General features: G+C 34.9%; 1 protein-coding gene across 1 annotated transcript in view; it reads right to left on the bottom strand.

Annotated features, from left to right (window-relative positions):
* The window catches only part of SNTG1 (syntrophin gamma 1), a 190,891-nt gene extending 175,549 nt beyond the window's left edge, over positions 1 to 15,342 (bottom strand). Inside the window, exon 1 of the mRNA XM_019474602.1 lies at positions 15,310 to 15,342. Coding sequence (XP_019330147.1) covers positions 15,310 to 15,342 — 33 coding nt within the window. The remainder of the gene's footprint in view (positions 1 to 15,309) is intronic.
* Positions 15,343 to 17,392: the final 2,050 nt, after the last annotated feature.

The following is a 17,392-nucleotide window of genomic DNA, read 5'->3' on the forward strand; positions in this document are numbered from 1 at the left end:
GGTTGACGGTTGGACTCGATGATCTTAGAGGTCTCTTCCAACCTTAATGATTCTATGATTTTATTCTATGATTTTGATTTCACATAAGTTTATAAAAAAAAAATAATAATAATAAAGAAAACATTGTACTGATTTCCTAAGGGAGGTAAAAAAATGAATTAATGGTTATAAACATTCAGGAGATTTTAATTTGCAGGGTTCTTGGGAATTTCTTGGAAACTAAAGTAAGCTAAAGACAGAAATGCTTCCACTTCTTCAAATACTGAGCATGTTTTTTCAAATTAACAAGCAGGTAAGATAATACTTAATGACAAGGTCACAGTTTAATGTAAGTTTTGTCTTTGTCTTACCCTCAACTTAGGACATTTATTCAACAGCTAATATAACAAAGCACACATTTAACCCTGTGAGGTCCAGAGAAACAAGACTTCAGAATCACATGGTAATAACTACATTTATATATATTTAAGTAATCATAAAAGTTTGTAAAATTTTCCTCTATGAGCAAAACAAGTTGGGTTGATGCAAACTAAGATAAACTGATTCACAAATGAGGAAGTGCAAAAAATCAGTATGACCACAAAATGAAATAAGTGTACCAAATATTTTTGAGTTTTATATATCCACAGATTAAACAAATTTATGAAGCCTATATAATAAGGGAGTGGTAAAATACACTTAGTAAAACTGTTTGGGCTAATATATTTCTTTAGGAACTGGATTCTGTTTTCACAAAACTCAGTCACAAAATCCCCACTAATCCTAGCTCTGCCATTTCAGATTCAGACTAAAAAAACGTAAATGCAATACTAGCACGTATTTCCTCTTTCCTCACTGATAACAGGACTGTCCCTCCATTTCTGTGGATGTCTAGCCCTAGCGACTTAAAAAAATTGTTTAAAATTAACTACTGTTGATACACTAGCCTGCCATGTTCTTTGGGCAGTGTTTTGGATGTGTGGATTACAGGATATATGTAGAAAAGCATTTACGATTTTAGCAAAAAATATGGAAAAAAACAGTGGAATACATTGACTTCTAAAAATACTTAGAAGGTCTCATCCTTTTGGAAATTCTTTAAATGCCTGTATCCACTTGGCATAAAAGGACATTTTTTACATGCTAATGATTACATGAGTGTGGACAGTGTAATCCATTAATGATTTTCCCTTTAATTTCCAAAAATGGAACAGTATTCTAATGTCATTTAAAAGACAAGTGTTGTAATTCCTAAGTACAACAAAGCATACCTTTTAAAAAAAAAGATAATTTTATTCTGGTATACTTTGACTTTCAGTAAATGGAAATAGTTTAATATCACATATTTATTTGAGAGTTTCAGATCCTCTATATATATCTGATATATATATATTTATAATTGTATGTATGTACATGTTTCAGATCCAAAGTTAATTGCAGAAGGTCTTAATGGAAACATAATCATTCACAGTGAAATTTGAAAAATCTGTATTACCCTCAGATGATATATTGTAAAAATCCCGCTTAAAAAAAAATCAAAATAATAATGTACAATGAATAGTGAAAATTAAAACCAGATTAAATGAAGAAGGAACACGATACCAGACTTATTACAGATGTTAATTGTATCAATTGAATATGAATATGTTTTACTTCCACTTTACAAGTGTATAAAGTAGCATATATTTCCATTTTGTTAATTGACTGAAATGTTCCCCATATACCACATGCTATAGTCTGAATCACAAACTCTAGAGTGTCTTGACAGAGGTTGAACTAACAAGATAAGCATAACTGAAAGAAATTACAAAATCTAATCTCAGAGAAATTCAGAAGTTTCATTAATTTCAATGAAAAAAAAATGACAAGTCATTTTAAATTGCCCCAGGACAAAAAAATAATCCAAGTTTCATTTGAAACTTCATAACCAAAACAATATTCGATTTTGACCTTTCCTTATTTTGATGGGATTGAAATTAGTTGAGTAAGGTCAAAACATTTTCATTCTATTTTATCATTTGTTTTTATTAAATGATTCATAGTATTAAAAAGAATATTCCTATTCTACATTCACAAAATCAAAACACTGTCTTGTTATATTTTAAATTACCAGGTTATGTATCACATTGTAATAAATTTGTAATTGGTTTGAGATAGAGCAGTGGCAGTGTTTTAAGTTGTTTTTGTGTTATGTCCACAGATGTGAATACAAGTCGTCTTCTGGATTTGTACCAGAAGCTCCTAACTGGTTCAGATAGAAGAATGGTATAATTTAGCTTTCAGTGTTTGTTTTCATATTGATATTTGAATTGGAGCTTGCTTTCTACTTAGTAATTACCATCGTCACTGTTTTTGCAACTGCTAGTTGGTTTTCTCACTGATAACTTGGAAATGGAATTGGGCTATCAGGAGTAAAAAAGTTTGGGGAATATGCTTGCAAGCTACCCAGGAAGATGGGCAGAAAGTCAGCTTCAGAAGCTGTGAGATAACACTGAGTCAGTGCAAGCTGGCAGAACTGAAGAAACCAGGTATACTTATTTTTGTTAAATCAAAACTCTTTGCTGAGGCACTGAATTTAAATGACTAAACTCTGGTATCAAAATCACCTAGGTGAAACAACAGAGAACAAGACAAATTGGAGATTAAAGGAACAAGACTCCAGATTTCTTATTTAAAGTGGACTAAGGCATCTCTGTGTTGTCCTGCAGCTTAGACAAATGATGTTGTAATGTGTCAGTAATGTGTCAGATCATTGATCCTTGAATGTCACTGATTTTCTTCATAGGCTGTTTTTGTTCCTTTTCTAAAGTATGAACTTACAGATTTTCCATAAATAACCATGTTAATCACAAAGAATACAAGGAATAATTTGAATAATTGATCGATAAAAATATTTAAATTATTGTGATTAAGTTACCATTTGACAGCTTTATGTATTACCCTCAGATGATATATTGTAAAAATCCCGCTTAAAAAAAAATCAAAATAATAATGTACAATGAATAGTGAAAATTAAAACCAGATTAAATGAAGAAGGAACACGATACCAGACTTATTACAGATGTTAATTGTATCAATTGAATATGAATATGTTTTACTTCCACTTTACAAGTGTATAAAGTAGCATATATTTCCATTTTGTTAATTGACTGAAATGTTCCCCATATACCACATGCTATAGTCTGAATCACAAACTCTAGAGTGTCTTGACAGAGGTTGAACTAACAAGATAAGCATAACTGAAAAAAATTACAAAATCTAATCTCAGAGAAATTCAGAAGTTTCATTAATTTCAATGAAAAAAAAATGACAAGTCATTTTAAATTGCCCCAGGACAAAAAAATAATCCAAGTTTCATTTGAAACTTCATAACCAAAACAATATTCGATTTTGACCTTTCCTTATTTTGATGGGATTGAAATTAGTTGAGTAAGGTCAAAACATTTTCATTCTATTTTATCATTTGTTTTTATTAAATGATTCATAGTATTAAAAAGAATATTCCTATTCTACATTCACAAAATCAAAACACTGTCTTGTTATATTTTAAATTACCAGGTTATGTATCACATTGTAATAAATTTGTAATTGGTTTGAGATAGAGCAGTGGCAGTGTTTTAAGTTGTTTTTGTGTTATGTCCACAGATGTGAATACAAGTCGTCTTCTGGATTTGTACCAGAAGCTCCTAACTGGTTCAGATAGAAGAATGGTATAATTTAGCTTTCAGTGTTTGTTTTCATATTGATATTTGAATTGGAGCTTGCTTTCTACTTAGTAATTACCATCGTCACTGTTTTTGCAACTGCTAGTTGGTTTTCTCACTGATAACTTGGAAATGGAATTGGGCTATCAGGAGTAAAAAAGTTTGGGGAATATGCTTGCAAGCTACCCAGGAAGATGGGCAGAAAGTCAGCTTCAGAAGCTGTGAGATAACACTGAGTCAGTGCAAGCTGGCAGAACTGAAGAAACCAGGTATACTTATTTTTGTTAAATCAAAACTCTTTGCTGAGGCACTGAATTTAAATGACTAAACTCTGGTATCAAAATCACCTAGGTGAAACAACAGAGAACAAGACAAATTGGAGATTAAAGGAACAAGACTCCAGATTTCTTATTTAAAGTGGACTAAGGCATCTCTGTGTTGTCCTGCAGCTTAGACAAATGATGTTGTAATGTGTCAGTAATGTGTCAGATCATTGATCCTTGAATGTCACTGATTTTCTTCATAGGCTGTTTTTGTTCCTTTTCTAAAGTATGAACTTACAGATTTTCCATAAATAACCATGTTAATCACAAAGAATACAAGGAATAATTTGAATAATTGATCGATAAAAATATTTAAATTATTGTGATTAAGTTACCATTTGACAGCTTTAGACTGAAGTCTGAACTGCAACTTAGCTTCTACTACCAGGTTCTGCAATCAATAGCGACCTTCCCGTCTAAGAAGAATTCCTATGATAACAAGCATGCACACACTTCCAGTGGTCACCATTAAAAACTATGCATTTGTTTGTCATTTCTGGGACAGCATAGCTATGGCATAGAGAGCGCCTAAGGCTTATTGCAGTTGCTGCTACAGTGTTGCCTTATCTGTAAAGTCACTTATAAAGACTACCATTAAACATTAATTTTCCTCAAATTATGGCATGCACACACTTCCAGTGGTCACCATTAAAAACTATGCATTTGTTTGTCATTTCTGGGACAGCATAGCTATGGCATAGAGAGCGCCTAAGGCTTATTGCAGTTGCTGCTACAGTGTTGCCTTATCTGTAAAGTCACTTATAAAGACTACCATTAAACATTAATTTTCCTCAGGTTATGGGCAGGGGGGGGGGGAAGTAACCTATTTCGCAAATAGTGCAGTGAAGGAAAGTGGAATAATACTGTGCATGAACTAGGAAATTCCAGCCATCAGAGATATCATGGTCATGGTTTGCATAGTCTTCACCACATTTCTCTTTTTTCAGAGCAGATACTTCCATATAGAAGAATTCAGTACTTATGGAAAACAAACACCAATAACTTGGCTCAAAATTAATCAACATAATTAGATCTTCCACTTGAGTTTTTATATGATTGCAGCAAAAGCCTCTTTAACACCTCTGGAATCCAGAAAGCAGGAATTTGTAGCAGTACTGTTGTAATATCATCAAGTCAAGTTTGTTTATTGTCAAACTGTTCCTGCAGTAGTACATTGTCAAAATGTATAAAAAGAGAACTTAAGATATGCAAAATATGCCACATAGGAAAACACAGCACTTAAAGTACTGTAAAATTAAAATAAAGTTAAGTAGCCAGTGAGAAACACTTACACCTAATCAGAAAATACCCCTCTGAGAGCAGCACCCCTCACTGAAAATCTTTCTGTATGGGACTGGACTGGACTGGGATGGTGAAATGGTCATCCCAGCTGTCCATACAGCCCTCTCCTGCAGGTCGATAGTCCTGCCATAGGCGTATAGCAGTAAGTTGCAAAGAAACAGCAACTACAGCCTGCTCTGCTTTTAAAAACTGAGGTTAATTCAGACAAACACTGGCTAGTGGTAAAATGTGCTGGTCCAGGAACACTGAGCTGCCACACAATGATACCTGCCGCTGCAGGGCAGATGTGGGTGGAGAGCTGTAGGTGCCATCCCTATTTAATCAGTCACCTCATGGGAATTACTCATTTGTGTTATCTCATTTTCTACCTAATTGACTACGGCTCAGTTTAGATTTTACTTAATGTGTTCTTGAGCTCACTGAGAGCCAGGATGCCAAAAATTGAAAGTCATAAGAAATTTTTCTTTGTCTGTAAAGTCTTGGACACACTCATGATACAATCTAATTATAATATGGGTGAGACTAATATCAGTAACCCCTTCTATGATTGTCTTTCACACCCCACTAAATGTAGATGAGAGCCACTAAGTGTAGATGAGAGAAGATGATGAAAATTTGAACTGTACAGTCAAGCAGACTGGAAGATGCTGAAGTCATGTTGAAAAAGCGTTACCAGGAATAGAATGAGAAGAATGTGGAAGGGAAACTGAAACTTGGTAGATCAGGAGAAAGGAGTTAGGGTAGGCCAAACTGAGGAAGCTTTTGGGCCACGGGCAAGTTGAGGGATGAGGAAGGAGACAACTTTCAGGAGAGTGAAAATGAAGGTTTGTAACCACCATGGAGCACTTGCCTCCAGGGAAATGGTACCCAAAAACCAGATCAAAATTCCACAGGCATGGTAGCGTTACACCTGTTTTACTGTACAGAATAGTAAAATTAAGCAATGTCAGCAAATTTATTGTATATATCATTAAGCTGTTAGTATGGACCCTCATATGGATTTAGTCCATGCCAACTAATACTCTCCAAAACAACAGGCTACACAATTCAGGAGTTAGTACAAGGATCATTCTCAATAGGCAATTTTCTCACAGCCACCCTACTTTGGAGGATAAGGCAGTTGTTAAATACCATGGATGTAGGCTGTCTTATGCAAGTACCCTCAATGACAGAAGCCAGTTTCATTGATAACGATAAACATAAACTAGGACCTTCATATTTTGGAAACTCACAAAAAGTGGCAGAACGTTACAGCCGCTAGTACACTAGCTTAAATGACAGCTCTAAAGCTTCCAGGCCTACCCGTGAGAGTACCAGAAGCTACCTCATTATGGGTTACTTTTTACGTGAACTTTTTTTTAAAGTGGGTTCCAATGGAAAATCTAGATTGTGATTGTGTAACTGAAACTGAGTCATGAGTCATAGCGTACACACAAAATTATAATGGCTTAAGTTTGCATAGCTATGCTTAATTCAAGTATTTTCTAACTTTTAACTTACCTGAAAGATTTTAAACTTAGGTCTTGAAATCAAATGTGACTCAAGTATAAAAAATTCCATTGATGTCTCCAGAACTCACAGGTATAGTAGCTGTACATCTATATTGGTACACTAAACAGTACCAAAGGACTTCTGCACTTCAGACACAGTCACGGAAGCAAAGCAGGAGTTTTGCTCTTCGTTTTTACTTTCCAAGACTCTAAGTCAAGAGAGTAGGGGAGAGGACAGAGTTGAGGTCACAATTCCTTTATTCACTTTAAAATCTATTTCAGGGAATAGAAAGGTTACAGTTTAAAGACTCCATCCCCTCACCCTGTGGACATATGGAACTACAGGGAGGTATAGGGTTCTTTTTCAGCATACTTTTCCCCCAAGGTAATGGAAGTAGGAAAGAAAATTCTCCAAACTATCCACAAAGTGTGTGTGTTAATAAATGTAACACAGTGCCAGTCTGAGAAGACCGATGAAAGAGGAAAAAGCATAAAAAGGGGAGAGAAAAATATGAGAGAAGAGGGAAGAGAATGTTGATAAGAATGAGGGCAAGGAAAGAAAAAGATGTGAAGGAGGGAAAGATGGAAATACATTTTTTTAAAAGTCATTTACATTTCCCCATTACATATTATTTTTCAAAACTGTTCTTATATAAAAGTCAGCTTGATCAAATCCATATGTACTAAGATAAATTTTGTTATTTTTTTCATCAATAGTATTCCATATTCTAACTATGACTGGTAAGCTGAAGGGAAAGTATTTTAGGTATATGAAAGAACCTAAGTTCTTTACATTTTGCTGGTTTTTTTCCCCCCTCTACCCTCAGCAGACCTGGGAAACAAAAGATTAAACTTGGAGAAAGAGAAGTAATGTAAATCTTAGGGATAAGCTGACTATAAGCAGTAATGTTGAGAAGAGAGGGTCAGAGATGCATTAAGATATACTTTCCTCACATCTTCAGTCACATGGTTATGGTAACTGTGCTGTATTTTAAAATCTTTTCACAAGATTACCAGAACTATCAAAGTTCATTGTTTGTGACATGCCTACTGAAAACAAATTACTTAAGTGCAGTTTTGGGTACCACCTGAATCACAACTGCTTAAAAGCATTCTTTATCATTTTAGAAATATTCAAGGGAAAGAGATATGTAAAGAGAACAAGCTCTGTACAGAAGTCCAGTGACACACTGAATTAAAGCAAATTAAGTCAATGCTAGCACAATACATTGATGCAGGAAATGAATATGGGTGTTGTGGGGCTGTACGGCATGTTTGAGGATCTGGGATTTGCCAAACCTGTCGCAAAGGAATGATTAAGGCAGGAAGCTCAGCTAAATTAAGATCATGCAGCAGAACAAAATACATGACTATTTTTAGAAACTGTTGACGTCCACATAGCCCAGGGAAAAGACTGGCCTCTTACTTTCAGTGTAAGTGACAGCAATGCCATCAGGGTAAGCTACAAGGACATACTGAGAGTAAACGGCAGACAACTTAAATCTGAGACACATAGAGGACAATGTGAAATGATGGCTTAGCAGAAGTTCTATAAACTTACTGTCAAGGAGTCTGCTGCCCCAAGTCCCCAAAATATAAGTTCTTTTGCCAGTTAATAAACATGCCAAAGTGCAAGTTAGTCTAGGAAATCCTGGTATCAAGCAGCTTTATCTGAGCTTGAAACTATATAAGAAAAAAACAATTTGTGAAGTATAAATACTGACATTGAGTGGGAATCTGTTGTAATGGTTCTAGCTTCAGAAGTGTTGTTCTAGACTTGTTGTGTCGGTGATACTTGATCATATTTTAAAAGAATTCTTCATAAAGCATAACTGACAGCCTGATTTAAAAAGAAGTTAAGACTAGAATGCTAAAGAAGATATTAGAGAGTGTTTCACTCTTTGGGAAATGCTTCTCCTTTGAAAATTGAGATTTCTTTTGTGAACTGCTGATATTACCTCTCCTAGCAACAGCACAGCTTCCAGGTTCTTGTATTTCTTCATGGTTTAACAGCCATCAGCCTCTGTTTAAAAAAATGGTTCACTCAATGAGAAATATTTACGTTTCTTGCTCTTTAAAACAGTCGAAAGCTTATGTTCCTTTTTTTCTGAGTATTGCATTCCTTCTATAAAAATAGCAGCAGTTTTCAGGCAGCAGTTTTAATAATCATTAACAGTCAACCTATAAAATATTGTGGGAGTCCAGAAGTATTGCTATGAGAATTTGTAACCTACCACTTGAACATGAGCATAATTAGGGAGAGATTGTAAAGACTGACAACAAGTAAATATCCACCAAGGTTTTCATTCACAGTTCTTTTGGATTCTTACAGTCAGGTGGTGGAAGAAACAGAAGAAAGAGGACACATCTGTTAAAAACATGAGAGAAAAAACTTCCATTGCTAAATTTTATTGCTTTAGAGATGACGTGTTAATAGTTCAAAAGATTAAAAAGAAATGTCCTTAACGTATGCAGCCACATGGTCTTCTACTATCTCCTCTGACTTTTGAAAGAGACTGTCTTAGAGAAAATCAATTGACAAACAAACTGCAGTATAATGTTTGAGACAACAGTAGGCACTACCTTCTTGATCTTGGTGTAACTACAATTATTGTGAAACTGTGTTTTTTCCACTTTCAAAACCAAAACCCTGTATGGGGTCATGAAACTGATCATGCCAGTCCTTGCAGGGATTGGGATAACTGTCTTCACAAAGTCTGAAACAGCCAAGTACCTGAGTTTTTCCTTTACAGGCCATCTTTTTAAGTTCGGCTTAAAAAAATTAAAGGAGGAAGGAAAGTAAACTCCAAACCAGTCTCTCTTCTGTCTGAAGTTTTGAGCAAACTTCAGTTCTGCTCAGTATCCTCTAGTAAAAACACCAGCATAGCCTATAAATAACCACCTATCTGGCTTTCTTTTTAAAAAGTAAACCTTTTAACACTACCTTTCATCATCGGGGATCTAAAGCATATGCTTCTTCTAACGATCCCTTTCATTGAGCTGGGCTTTTCCCTTACTGGATTCTCTCTCCATTTAAAAAGTAAAACTTTTAACACTACCTTTCATCATCGGGGATCTAAAGCATATGCTTCTTCTAACGATCCCTTTCATTGAGCTGGGCTTTTCCCTTACTGGATTCTCTCTCCATTCCTGATGCACCTGACAGGTTACGGTGAGGTGAGGTCATATAAAGACACAGCAACATCTTCTTATGCACAGGAAGATTTATCAAAGGATTTAGGCTACTGTTTGACAATCATTACATTCTACTACTAAACCCTTCTATTCAATAAACAAATACAATATTTAGCAAATTTTCTTCAATTAATTATTTATTATATATAGAATTGTGAGTTCCTTTTACCCACTTGTGAACAGACTAGTCCTGCTCCAGGCTTGAGAGTAGTGTTACGTATAAGATTTTTAAGACCCTAGTGCAGCAGTGAACTCCTCAGAAATGGTTTAGATTTGCCAATCCAATGAACTTTTTTGTTCTCCTTCATGGGAACAGGGCAGGAAGACAAAGCTTGTATCTTCAGACTTTCCCCAGCAGAACACTGGAGTGTATGTGCTCTCTTAGGTTCCCAAATTACACTTAGCTAGACTGTACTGCTTGTCTTCAAAAGGGATGAAGACAATGTCTATGGCCTGTTTTTGTGGGATCTTTCTATATGGGCACAAACAATAATGTAAAAAATATTACTCTAATAATAAAAATAATAGCATCAGTGTACACAGCACAGTGCCATGTTCAGTCAAAGAACTCAGATGCCTATCCCATCATTACAAAGTCTAAATAACAGGCTAAAAAGAAGTCTTTTCCCAAACAGAGATCCAGCATCATGGGATTTTTCAGTCTTTTTCAGTATATTTGACAACACTCAGTCGCCTTAGGAATTCCTCTGTCCCTGGACTAGTTGCCTGTAAACCCTCAAGGTACCAACCTTGCAATAGCCAATGCAAAAATGTGTTACGCTATCAAGCTTATCAGATTGCCGTCACTGCCTGTGTATGTCTCCCACCACTCCATCTAGAAGCCTTTTCTGCTATGGCTTCTGATCAAGTTTCTACATTTCCTGGGGAAGCAGCTGTGATGTCCCCCAGATGTGTTCACCCAACACCATTTCCACACACCAGTAGTCCAGGTAGGTCATGGTTGGGCAAAAACACAGAGGTAAAAGAAACAACCTCTATTCCGAGATCTCTTTCCATGTAAAAAAGTCTGTGGTGCTTTTAATGGAGGCTTAGGATTCAGGTTGCAGAGAATAAGAACATGGGGTAGTTTTTCACAGACCACTTAGACTTTCAAAAGGTTTATATGGCAAAACTCTTTTCTTTGACATCAAAACTTGCAACCAACTGTTCCATTTGCCCCACAAATTTCAAGTCTCTTGTTCAGAAACTTCGAGACTGAAATAACTAGTAAGAGTATAATCTATCTGTTCATTTAGATATTTTCATAAAAACTCTGTGGTGTAGGCCCATTCCTACTTCTGTACTCTGGAATTAAAAACATCTCAGACTTGGAAGACTTACCAGGCCATGCCTGTAGCTTTTGTTCCCATTTTCTGATATGCATCGTTGGAGACCTATAACTCTTTAACTATGTAACTCTGCCATTAGGGGACATCTGGGTAACAGTTTCTGCAATGCCTATTGTAAAACAAGCAGGAGTGACCGGGACATATGGATTTTCCTCATATGTCTTTCCAGAGATGTGATCTTCCACTTTGAAATCTCCCTTCCACTGTAATTGACAACACAGGATTCATAACTCTGTCCCTTCAGCTGTTTAGCGTATGGGTTCATATTCCAAAACTGCCTAATAAACCATGATGGCTTTCAAAAGAGTGATCTATGCTTTCAGAGTCAGGGATAATTCTATATAATTGATAGAATCACACTAGGTAAAGCTGTGATGAGATCAAAATAAGGTCTCAAAATCAATACTTAAAAATTTGAAGTAATACAAATTAATACATCTTCATCTAACCATAACTTAATATCTGATGGCTTCACAACGTTACCAAAAGAAGTAGATAAAGGGACAACATTTTATTACATTCTGTTAATGATTTTTAAGTCAATGATTTAGCAAAGGGGTTTCTTCCTTTCTTTCTTTCCTTCTCTCTTTCTTTCTTCCCTTCTTTCTTTGCCAAGCTACATTGTGAAATGAGTACTTAGAAATATTCATGTTTAAAGTTAGAAACACATTTAAATATCTTGCTGAACGAAGCCTTCACATCTGCTAAGACTGAAGCTGAATTTTCTTCTCCCTATGTGTAAAAAAATTATGATGCTAAAATTATTTTGTGATTAGCTAATTTCCAGAAGTAATAGATTCACTAAGACTTCTTAACTTGACAGTAATATTGGAATTACAATTTTGATCATATTATAAAAAAATAAATGTTACCAGTGTATGATATAAAGATATCAGATGACATCTTTGTAGAATGACAACAAATCCTTGGAACTTAAGGAATCTGAAATAGTCCACATGAGCAATATCAAGTAAAAACCCTGACATACTCTATTATAGCAATTGCTGGAAATTCTCATGGAGGCAACTTCCATATTTACCCAGCTGCATAGTACAATACATAGCCCATAAATATGGCACAAAGTACTTTATAAGGAATATAAACTAGTGTTACCGCTTTAGCTGTCACTCAGTTGGTCCTGAACAACACTGATACAAGAGAAATTCTATTTCAAAATCTAACATTCAACAGCTTTAAAAGTGGTTATCTAGAAACTACATTTTACGCTTTTCTTTTTTTGTTGCTTTTTTTGTTTTCTTTAATCCTTTGTTTTAAGGGATATAGAACAACAACAAAAAAAGGGATGAATTCCAGGTCATGAGGTACTTTACTAGCCTCTACTGTTGTGGGTGAGATCACTTATAGTGATTGCAGTAATTTTCAGGCTTTTGTAAAAGACCACATGCTTCAAAACTATAATTCCTTTGGGCTTCCATGAAGTTAATCGTGTGGTATATATTTTATGATCTCCTTTCCTTGACTTGCATTCTCAGCAGAGACCATTTAAAAAAATAAACAATAAGATCAACAAAAAATCACACATACTACTTTAATTGACTATTTTTTCATCCAAGATATTTGGACCATGATGAAGCTGAAACTCTAATCTGCATATTACGTGTGACTGAACTATGTTTTCTATATTAAGTTTGATCTTAAGTTCCTTGGGGAAGCAGTCATGAATTGCACTGATTTGCATAGAGCTAAGAATACCAAGAAGCTGACAAATAATAATAAATACATAAAATCTGCACTCACTTACCCTTTTCACTTCTAATCTTTTTGCTTGTGCCATCTTACCACCTCCACAACCTGCCATATTATCCTTATTCTTCTTTTTAATTTTTTATGTGTCACTCATTTTTTTACAAGTTATATTAGGTCTTGGTTTCAGTTTCTGCTGGAGTTCCTCTTAAATTCAAATCATTACTATTTATGACTGAAAGATATGTAAAAAAGCTGAATGCAGCGTATTTGATAAGGTTTAAGAGCACCCATTCTTAGATTACATCATGAGAAATATCTTACAATACACAAATATTCAAAAGCTTGGACTGCAAGAATTTGCTGTAATGCTCTAGCTTCAAGTCCTGTAGTCTTCTCATTTCTAAATTCTGAAGATGAGGTATCACAATTATCAACTTTTGGATAATTGTAGGTCATTTAATCTAATATACTCAAAGACCTGCCTACACATTTTTTATTTTTTTCTTCTTCCATTTAATCATCCAGATACAAGAATCATCTCCCAAAATCAGAAGGTAGTTCAAAACCAGAAACCAAAAATGACACTGAAATGATATAGCTGAGTATGTTTCCCACATCCTAAAGAAAGAAAAAAAAAAGCATATTTATTTTATACACTTACAGATTGATGCAACCTAAGTTTGACCAAATGTAAGTGGGAAGAAGTTTGAAAACTGCCCTGTAAAATGCTGAAAAGTTCTGTTTCAGAAAAGGAAGAAAAACTGCAAGATGTGATACATTGCAGAGTCTGCTGTGTAAAGTCATTAAAAGAACATGTTTCTCAATATGCAGCTCATTTGACAGATGAGCTGTGGCCAGGATGAAACCTATTGCTCATATATATATTTTTTTTTAATATGACATCATTGCTTAAATAAATGTGCAATCAGCTTATATTAGCTCTATTTGAATTCAGGCATTTTGCAAAATTCTTTATTTTCTACAACCTTTCTTTGAAAAGGATGCATAATAAACCTGGTAATGCATAGCAGCTAACTGTCCTTCACCTATTACACTGAAAAATGATGCAGTAAGCTGACTGTGGTTTAAACAATGCAACAGGTTTGAGAAATTGCTCTCATGCTTGTTAAGTCAGGAATAAAGTGAAGCTTTACCCCCCTATACTCTGTGCTCTGTAATCCCCCAGGTAGAAACCCTCAGAGATACTGTTCTAAAATATGGAACAAAGCATCTTAAAAACATGTGCTACTTTGAGATTAAAATTCAGAGGGCCACTAAATTAGAGCACTAATACTCCTTCCTTTTTTCTCTACCACCTCTCCTTTCACGTTTCACGAAACCATGTCAGGACTAGTCTGCTGAAGCAGAATTAGAATTCCAGAGAGAAGATTTGAACTGCTGAAATTTTAAACATGTCAGCGTGTTAGAGATCCACACTTCTGCTCTACAGCAATAAGTAGTACAAGGTCTAACTGCCTCTTCCTGATCATCGGGTTAAAAGAACAATCGATGTCAGTCACATTCAACAGGCACCTACTTATTGTATCTTACCCTGGCAATCCAGGCTGAAATTATGCACTGCAAGACCATTCAGAGACTCTGAAACTGCCTCCTAAAGGTAGGTATGGTATAGGAATTGAAAAAAATACATATAGCTCTTGTATATTAAAAGCATTTTGCAAAAGCCAGTAAGAAACATCACAGAGTTTTCTGAAGGATTCTCTTGATAATAAAACCAATTATAGAAAAAAAAAACTTAAGAGAAAAGGTCAATATATACAGTTTAACATGGAAATTAATGTATTATTTAAAACATTTTCACAGTTTCTGCTGTGGGGTTCAGTGAGTGAAGAGCTCTAATCTCAGTTAATATGCTATAGAAGAATATCCTTCTCACCACATGCTTCAAAACTATAATTCCTTTGGGCTTCCATGAAGTTAATCGTGTGGTATATATTTTATGATCTCCTTTCCTTGACTTGCATTCTCAGCAGAGACCATTTAAAAAAATAAACAATAAGATTAACAAAAAATCACACATACTACTTTAATTGACTATTTTTTCATCCAAGATATTTGGACCATGATGAAGCTGAAACTCTAATCTGCATATTACGTGTGACTGAACTATGTTTTCTATATTAAGTTTGATCTTAAGTTCCTTGGGGAAGCAGTCATGAATTGCACTGATTTGCATAGAGCTAAGAATACCAAGAAGCTGACAAATAATAATAAATACATAAAATCTGCACTCACTTACCCTTTTCACTTCTAATCTTTTTGCTTGTGCCATCTTACCACCTCCACAACCTGCCATATTATCCTTATTCTTCTTTTTAATTTTTAATTTCTCACTCATTTTTTTACAAGTTATATTAGGTCTTGGTTTCAGTTTCTGCTGGAGTTCCTCTTAAATTCAAATCATTACTATTTATGACTGAAAGATATGTAAAAAAGCTGAATGCAGCGTATTTGATAAGGTTTAAGAGCACCCATTCTTAGATTACATCATGAGAAATATCTTACAATACACAAATATTCAAAAGCTTGGACTGCAAGAATTTGCTGTAATGCTCTAGCTTCAAGTCCTGTAGTCTTCTCATTTCTAAATTCTGAAGATGAGGTATCACAATTATCAACTTTTGGATAATTGTAGGTCATTTAATCTAATATACTCAAAGACCTGCCTACACATTTTTTATTTTTTTCTTCTTCCATTTAATCATCCAGATACAAGAATCATCTCCCAAAATCAGAAGGTAGTTCAAAACCAGAAACCAAAAATGACACTGAAATGATATAGCTGAGTATGTTTCCCACATCCTAAAGAAAGAAAAAAAAAAGCATATTTATTTTATACACTTACAGATTGATGCAACCTAAGTTTGACCAAATGTAAGTGGGAAGAAGTTTGAAAACTGCCCTGTAAAATGCTGAAAAGTTCTGTTTCAGTAAAGGAAGAAAAACTGCAAGATGTGATACATTGCAGAGTCTGCTGTGTAAAGTCATTAAAAGAACATGTTTCTCAATATGCAGCTCATTTGACAGATGAGCTGTGGCCAGGATGAAACCTATTGCTCATATATATATTTTTTTTTAATATGACATCATTGCTTAAATAAATGTGCAATCAGCTTATATTAGCTCTATTTGAATTCAGGCATTTTGCAAAATTCTTTATTTTCTACAACCTTTCTTTGAAAAGGATGCATAATAAACCTGGTAATGCATAGCAGCTAACTGTCCTTCACCTATTACACTGAAAAATGATGCAGTAAGCTGACTGTGGTTTAAACAATGCAACAGGTTTGAGAAATTGCTCTCATGCTTGTTAAGTCAGGAATAAAGTGAAGCTTTACCCCCCTATACTCTGTGCTCTGTAATCCCCCAGGTAGAAACCCTCAGAGATACTGTTCTAAAATATGGAACAAAGCATCTTAAAAACATGTGCTACTTTGAGATTAAAATTCAGAGGGCCACTAAATTAGAGCACTAATACTCCTTCCTTTTTTCTCTACCACCTCTCCTTTCACGTTTCACGAAACCATGTCAGGACTAGTCTGCTGAAGCAGAATTAGAATTCCAGAGAGAAGATTTGAACTGCTGAAATTTTAAACATGTCAGCGTGTTAGAGATCCACACTTCTGCTCTACAGCAATAAGTAGTACAAGGTCTAACTGCCTCTTCCTGATCATCGGGTTAAAAGAACAATCGATGTCAGTCACATTCAACAGGCACCTACTTATTGTATCTTACCCTGGCAATCCAGGCTGAAATTATGCACTGCAAGACCATTCAGAGACTCTGAAACTGCCTCCTAAAGGTAGGTATGGTATAGGAATTGAAAAAAATACATATAGCTCTTGTATATTAAAAGCATTTTGCAAAAGCCAGTAAGAAACATCACAGAGTTTTCTGAAGGATTCTCTTGATAATAAAACCAATTATAGAAAAAAAAAACTTAAGAGAAAAGGTCAATATATACAGTTTAACATGGAAATTAATGTATTATTTAAAACATTTTCACAGTTTCTGCTATGGGGTTCAGTGAGTGAAGAGCTCTAATCTCAGTTAATATGCTATAGAAGAATATCCTTCTCCTTCTGTCCACTATTCCTTCACTAAATAAATTCCAAATCAATAAATAGAAACTCCTACCCGCACGTAACATTTAGCTTCAAAATCCAAATGCCAAGTCATGAAAAGCAGGTGCAGAAGTATCTCAGGAAATAGTTGCACTACATAACGTTAGAATGAGCAACACATTTTGATGCATATCCGAAACAGATAATGCAGATAGATAATTTACTGTTGCTTTCAGTGTCCTAATGTTAACTCGCAAT

Source organism: Aptenodytes forsteri, unplaced genomic scaffold, assembly GCF_000699145.1.
Source record: "Aptenodytes forsteri isolate BGI_AS27 unplaced genomic scaffold, ASM69914v1 Scaffold139, whole genome shotgun sequence".
Classification (NCBI taxonomy): Eukaryota; Metazoa; Chordata; class Aves; order Sphenisciformes; family Spheniscidae; genus Aptenodytes; species Aptenodytes forsteri.